At 44.8% G+C, this 7,575-nt stretch overlaps 1 protein-coding gene across 11 annotated transcripts in view; it reads right to left on the minus strand.

Annotated features, from left to right (window-relative positions):
* The window catches only part of STAU1 (staufen double-stranded RNA binding protein 1), a 45,718-nt gene that overhangs the window by 8,795 nt on the left and 29,348 nt on the right, over positions 1 to 7,575 (minus strand). For all 11 annotated transcript variants that reach the window (XM_012728376.1, XM_012728377.1, XM_012728375.1 and 8 more), the window contains one exon: positions 2,094 to 2,192. In XM_012728376.1, coding sequence (XP_012583830.1) covers positions 2,094 to 2,192 — 99 coding nt within the window. The remainder of the gene's footprint in view (positions 1 to 2,093; positions 2,193 to 7,575) is intronic.

Here is a 7,575-nt window from a genome sequence, read left to right on the forward strand (position 1 = left end):
AAAAAAAAAAAAAAAGATCAAATATGTGTACTTCTGCACACACACACGCATACATAAGTACACACATGTGTTTCTATGGCTATTTTTTGCAAAAAAAAAGATAGAGGAGGAGGAAACTAATGAAATCAGTGTCTTACAGCACACTGGAGGGGGTGGGGAAAGAGACTTGATGACACTTGTGAAAGTACCTTTTTGTGAAGGTTTATTTTCTAGAACTATTTAGTGTTTTACATGTTAAAAAGTAAGTCAACAGAGACAGAGAAAAGAATTAAAACTAAGCCTAAACTCCAATCAAACAAAAAGATCTAATTATGGAAACTAATATAAACCTTGAATGTGAGTTATTTAACAGAATTACTCATTAAACTCAATTTAGAACAACAAGCGAGAGGTAGTTCTAAATGCCTTTAAAGAAGTTCGATGCCAAAGGGCACTCCCATGATCTCTTCATTGTGTGACTGCTCGACAACTCCCTTCTGCAGTACATGTTCCTGAACTCAAGTTTGCAAGACTCATCTGAAACCTAAGAAAGGTAGGACAGACGTAATCTAGTCCCCAAACCTCACAAAGCAAGAAAGTAAAATGGTAATGCTTCACTAAGTTCCCAGAAAGTCCTGTGACTCAGGCTGAGCAACGCATAGTGCGAATAGGTGACAAGTTCTGTGCCCAGCAGTCACCGTTGCAAGTGTGAGGTGGTGTGGGGAAGCAGGCTTTCCCCACTCCTGCCACTCCGGTGCCCTCCTTCCAATTCTAAGCCACTCGTCTGCCGCACTGAAACAACCCAGCAGCCAAAGAGAGCGAGTCTTACCTTTCCTGCACTCAGTGCATATCTGGAGAGACCCCCTCGCTTCTTAGGGTGATGTTCACTCAGTCCCCACCCAACAACTAGCCCCATTATTCTGTTTGCCCGCTCCGTGCTTTCCTAATCTCCACCCTGCTACTAACACAAAGCACTCGGAGGCATGGAGGCCCAGGGAGGAGACACCGGCCCTGACCCACACGTGCTGTGACTCCAAGAGGCGACAGCGTAAAGCCGGGGTGTCCTGCCCCAGCAGAACAGGGGTGGGCCTGGGGGTGCAGAGTAGCCTGTGATGGCAGTGCAAAGTCCTGCCCCGCCTACCCCTGGCGGGCAGGTCAGCGCCGGCCTGGCAATGCAGAGTCAGCTTCCCTGTCGGAGGTCTATGACTGGACCCTGCGGCCAGCACAGAGCACTAGCACTGTTAACGGTAGATAGTATGTATGTTTTGTGAAAATCAGGCATGAAAGTTGGGGATCACCTTTAACTGCAAAACTGCTACAAAATTATTTTATAATACAGTAATCTTCTTTAAAACAAACTGTCCAAAAGAAGTCTATAAATCACTTAACGTTTCAAAACTCAAATTGCGTGTCTGAAGTAACAATATGAGTTCTAATCTCTCCTGAATATTAACATATACTCTTTATAACTTTGAAAGAGTGAAAAACTGACACAGAAATTTGCTTCCTGAATGAAAATACCACCCTGTACAACCAAACACAGACATCAAAAGACTTTGATAAGAATTTACCAAGTGTCTGTCATTAAGGGAAACTCTTTAAGTTCCCTCCGCCCTGGCCTATCGCCTGATTAAAGGAAATAGCCCAAATGTACCTGGCTTTCCACTGTGAACAACCTGTAAGCCACTCTCCTTAGGCTGTCAAGTTTCCCACAGCAAATGGGGCTACTGAATAGTGAAGGAGGTTTTGTCACTGTAGTCAGTGACAAAACCTATCTTCTTTTAAGAACCTAATAAGGTTTTCAGGGACCACTTGAACAGATTCGTATTACTTGGGGAACAATGCCTTTGCGACATGAATGCAGAGAGATGAACGCACACACGCGCCAGCACAGCACTCAAGACTGAGGACACGCGACCATCCATGGACAACCGACGGCCCAGGGCTGCCCGTGTCTACAACTCCCAGAAAAAAATACAAACCTTTTGCCAACTCTGAATATTCAACTTGGAGATTTCATTAAGTATGTGAGTGTTACCCCCAATGTTACAATCCGGATGACGAATGCCAACAGCATTCTGAAGCGCGGAGTTCTATACGTGAAGTGAGCTCACCTCGAAATTCACAGGCAAGTTCCGTTTAAGTGCAATCTCAAACACTTGACTTATTTCCGATTTGTTGAGATTTTCCTCTTCTGATTCCCTTCCATTCACCTGCAGCAAGAGTAAGTGTGACAGTTAACTCTCATCTCATGAAAGCCATCGATGTGCCAGCTGTGCCAGTAAGCCCCCAGCACTCGCCCCGGCTCTGGGGTGGAGCGCGCCCCTGTGCCCGAGGCCACACACACGGGCCCCTGACTGTAAAAGGCCAACAGACTCGAGTCCTATCAAACTTGGGTTGGCTGGGACCTCTCAAGTTCACCACCCACAGCCACACAGGACAGACCTCTGGGGGTCCGAAACTGCCTGATTCTCACCGCAGGGCAGTGCGACACTGGGGTGCAGGAGATGGGACCACCAAGCGGCTCTGGGACTGACAGGCGACTGTGGCAAAGTCAAAATACAGACTTATCTGTGTGGGACATGGAGAGCTCAGTTTGTTATTTGTATGAAGTCGCTGCTGAGCACTTTTTAATAAGGATGTGGTGGAATAAATGATAAACCTGCCATGGTCTCATGCTTTGTGCTGCTGGCAACAGCGCAAGGTGCGAATAAACTCTCCTGAACACAGGCCGAGACTGTCTCCGTAACACAGCCCATTCCCAGCCCTCCAGCCACGCTGGGAGTCAAGAGGCAGCTGGCGGCACCACTGACGGCAAGCATTCCACACGGTGCTGTTGCGCTGCCATGAGAGGCCAGGTAGTCAGCGCACTACAGTAAGTGCCCCCAAACGTGTCAAGAAAGATGTGTTTTGCTTCATGTTCTTTTCAAAGAACTTGTAAAATCACGTTGCCCAGGTCAGAACTACCACAGGAGGCAGGCGTGGACTACCTGCTGTGCATTCGTTTCCTTGCATGGATTTTAGATCTCACATTAATATTTTAAGCTGTAATGGAAAGAAACACAATCCTAAATTTTGTTTCAAAACTATGAAGCCAGTCAACAATGTTAACTGCACTAGTCATTTTAAGCCAGACACTTCCAGAGCGCCCATCTCCACACTTCCCTTCCAATCTTCCCTTCCTCAGACTTTTCAAAGCTCTTCACATAGTATTTCTGGTAATTTATTAACTTAAACACCCTTTTTATTATTCAAATCCTAAGCAGAAAAAGGCCTGCTTTTTTTTTTTTTAATAAGTAAATTCTTAAGACCAGAAAGTAAGGTGCTTTTAGGAGACTGGGGCTTTGGAGGTTTGGTCTAGAATTTTTTTTAAATAAATCTGAAACTAAAATACACACGCACGATTTTTAAAAGTGTGTTAGACCAGATAGTCACAGGCAAAAAATTGAAGTTGGAGGCTTCATGACACTGGATTTGGCAAAGATTTCTTAACAACAACACAGAGCACAGGCAACTCAAGAAAAATACAGACTGGAGTTCAAAACTAAAAACTTTTGTGCACTGAAGGTCAACAGAGTGAAGACAACCTACAGGCCAGGAGAAAATATTTGCAAATCACATTATCTGCTGAGGAGTTACTGCCCGGGATATGTAAGAACTCCTACAACTCAACAATACAAACCACCCAGTTCAAAACCAGAGGGAAGACTTGGGCAGACATTTCCCCCAAACACAAACGGCCCTAACATCACTAACCATTCGGGAAATGCAAGCCAAAGCGGAATGAAGCACCGCTTCACACGCAGGATGGCAATTACCACAGCAGCAGGAATGAGCAGGTGCTGGGCAGGGTGCTGCTGGGCAGGGTGCTGCCGGGCAGGGTGCTGCCGGGCAGGGTGCTGCCGGGCAGGGTGCTGCCGGGCAGGGTGCTGCCGGGCAGGGTGCTGCGCCAGCAGGGGCAGGCGGTGGCTGCTTAGCAGACTGCTTGGCTCCTGGGCGCGAAACCTGACACTGGGCCCCCCAGCTCCACCTGTAGGTACACACCCTCGAGCTGGAAGCAGGCTCAGAAACCAGACCATCCATCAGCAGATGAGGGAATGAAATGCTGAATGTTTATGCAACAGAATAAACCGTTCAGCTTTAACATTAAGGAGGAATAAAATTCAGGAACATGCTACAACATGGCTGAATCTTGAAGCCATTACGCTAAATGCAGACAGACACAAGAGGACACATACTCGCTTCCAGGAAGCTAACTAGAACAGACGAGTGCACACAGAAAGCAGAACAGAGGCACCTGGGACCCAAGGACGGGCAGGAGTGTTTAAAGCCGCAGCTGCTTTTGGGGGATGCTGAGAGTTCAGATGCAGCAATGGCTGCACAACTGAGACTTCCCCGGCAGTGGTTATGTGTGCACGTACAAACACGCACAGGGGCAATCTTTGTTAAATTCTATATTATTTTCTAAAAAGCAACAAAAAATGTTTTGTGCCAAATATTAACACACTAGAGGTCCTCAATTAACTTTTGTTAACAGGTTAACTCATGTATGTGTACAACAAAGATTTCTGGACACCTGTATATCTGAAGGCTATCAAAAGGTTTTTGCGAGGGGCCTCACTGGTGGCGCAAGGGGTTAAATTGAGGCACTATGAAGCCGTCCCACTAGTGTCTTGTGGGACAGAAGTTTGATCCCCAGTCAGGGAGTTGACCCAAAGGGTACCGCAGGCCTCTCCTGTCTCCCCGCTGCTCCCCTCAGCAGTGGTTTCAGTCAATCTGCCTGTTCTGCTCCCCACTCTGGCTCTGGTGAATCCTCTCACCCCCACACCTCTGGCCTGTACCTCAGTTCTTGTATGCATAAATACGTTTTAAAAAAGGGTTGCTGTGAGTTGTTAAAAAAAAAAAGCCCGCGCTTGTGATTATGTCAATGAGGATGCTCTCTTTAAACACAAACAGAACAAAATTTTGAAATGAACTGCAGCATGTAAAGGCTGATATACATACGACCTCAATTACCACACATTACCCCAATTTTCTTTTTTCTCATACCACCTTACTTCATTTTAACATTTAAATTACACATTATAAATTATTTTAAATTATACCTTCAAACATACAAAAAAGTGTAATAATTTAACAGGCAAATTGAGCTGGACTGAAAAAATGGCAACAAGGAGTCCTGCTGACCTGAGGTTTTTTTCTTCTTTAAGGAAGGCAAGGCAGGCCCCCATTTTTCTTCCTACAGCAGGGTGTGGTCAGTCCACCATGGGACTGACTCTATCTTCCCGAGCCATTCCTTTAATGGATGAAAACAAAATGCAGTATAGTGCTATATTTTGAAAAGTCACACAAAATCATTCTCAGATAGCTTTTATCTTATCTGCATTATGAAATTCAAAATTTTAAGTATGTGACAATGAATGCTACTACTTAAGCCATATTTTAATAGTATGGCTTCATGTAAGTCTAACAGAAAGCAACGGTTACCCACCAAGAACGCCAGGCCAGAGTAAGGCCTGCAGCACCAGATTCTGGCATGTGGAGGTGCCCCGGGCGAGCCGGAGCACCCCACCTGCCGCGTGAGCACCCTGCTGCTGGCAGGGCCTGGGTGGCTGCTGCATGTGTACTCCTTTTTTTACATACCAAGGTGATTTTACTAGCAAACAGGTCTGCAATTCATTTCTCGAAGCCACTGCTTCCAAAGAAGTTTCAGTAGGGACAAAGCAATCAATTTTAAAAAAAAAAAAAAGGCAAAATAAAACCTAAAGAGTGAGATTATATACATAAGACCACTCACTCCCAGCAACACGGCAAGTGTAGTGGTATAGTAAGTGGGTGGTCAGTCCCACCTTCATGGAGTGGGAATGACTGTTCACATCAACTCCATAGCGCATGGTTCAGCCATAAAATCCAGGCAACACTGAGCAAAGAAAATCACACTGAACCATGCTTAACCCTCAGTGGGCCAAGGGAAAAGTAGTCGCCACTATCTGCCTCCAGCACACACTTTTTATTTTTCTACATTTAAAAGCCATTTTATTACAAATGATATATAGAAAGTAAAACAACAAAACCAATTGCAGAGATTTCTCACAAGAATTTAAAGCAGCGAGCCTGAGCTTTAGCCCACAGGCTGGGGGCACCCACAATGCCACCCTCAGGTGTCCCCGGCCAGAGCACAGCCGCTCGCCGCACCGGCTGCAACAGGTCTCCAGTGGGGCTCCTCCTCCTCCTTCCGCTGGTCTTGTCAAACCACCACTTTCAAAGCTGGCTCCCAGTTTTGTGGAGGACACATCACCATTACTACTTAGCTACAAAGTGCTTTCATTTTTAGATTTATTAGCCCCCCAATAGAAGAATCTCATGATTTTTGGTCATTGCTTCTTTTACTTCCTTGCAATGCCTTGGTAGACAAACACCTCCTTTTGTGTTTATCCCACTTTGCTAAGAAATGAATTTTGGTGGCAAAACACGAGAAATGGAAAAATACTGTCACACACACTCTTCCTGATAAAGATCCAAGCAGGGCGGTCCGAGTTCCTGGGTCTCAGTGAAGTCTTTCCTACTGAAAGACGAACTAGAGAACACGCTCTTCCTATGCACACCCCAGAAACCAGTTATTTACCCATCAACTCTAGTCTGCGACAGTTACCTAAGATATCATCTGAAGACTCACCGTCTGAGATTTCGCTAAATATTCCAATCTCCATCATCATTAGGGCCTAGAATGCTGCTTATCCATCTCTTTCATTCATCTTCTGGCTTTCTAGTAACAAAAATGTCTTTTCTCTGTCCATTTTCTTCCATAACAAATGGACAAAGAAAAATCCTGAAATTTCATGGGTTTCAAAAAAAGCAAAAAGCAGACTAGAAAGATGGTGTCTCTGATCTTCTTTTATGTATCTTGAGAGACAATGCACTGTGTTAAGCAGTGCAGTAAAAACGCTGACGCAATGATGACAACTGTTCCACTGCTAGACCAGCCACCCAGGGATGTTATCATTCTTCCGCTTGTTTAGCATATTTGGAAACACACGTGAATAACACAAAGTGATATGTAAGATGACAAACAGCAAAATGTTTCAAAACTGGAAAATTAAGACTACACAATGGGAAGAACTGTCAAAGGACCCACATGATGACTGCCAAGGCAGAATGCAGTTTATCCCACTCCTAAAAACAAGTATGTTTCTCTTTGTATTTTGTAAGGTCTCTAAAGAAGCATTAGAAATCATGTAATATTAAGCCTTACAGAGCTTGAATAAGAAACTCAAAAACAAAAACCCAAGTACCGCATAATGCAATCATACATACTTGCAACACAGATCTCCAATTTTGGTTTCAGTTCTACTTTAGTAAGAAATTAAGTGACAATGAGGACTCGAGACCATTGAGTGGCAGGAATAGCATATTCTTAAATAATATAATAGTTTATTTTTACATCATTTTGTGCCTTTTTCCATCTCAGCTGTCACCCCTTTGGGCTTCCCACCACCAAATCACCCGTGTGCCATCACCAAAGTCCAGTGCACGTCCCTCCCCCCACTGTTTTTGATCCCATTCTGCACTCCACCTCCACAAAATGTATCTAGTATA

The sequence above is a fragment of the Condylura cristata genome, unplaced genomic scaffold, assembly GCF_000260355.1.
Source record: "Condylura cristata isolate star-nosed mole 26May11 unplaced genomic scaffold, ConCri1.0 scaffold00022, whole genome shotgun sequence".
In the NCBI taxonomy this organism is placed as follows: Eukaryota; Metazoa; Chordata; class Mammalia; order Eulipotyphla; family Talpidae; genus Condylura; species Condylura cristata.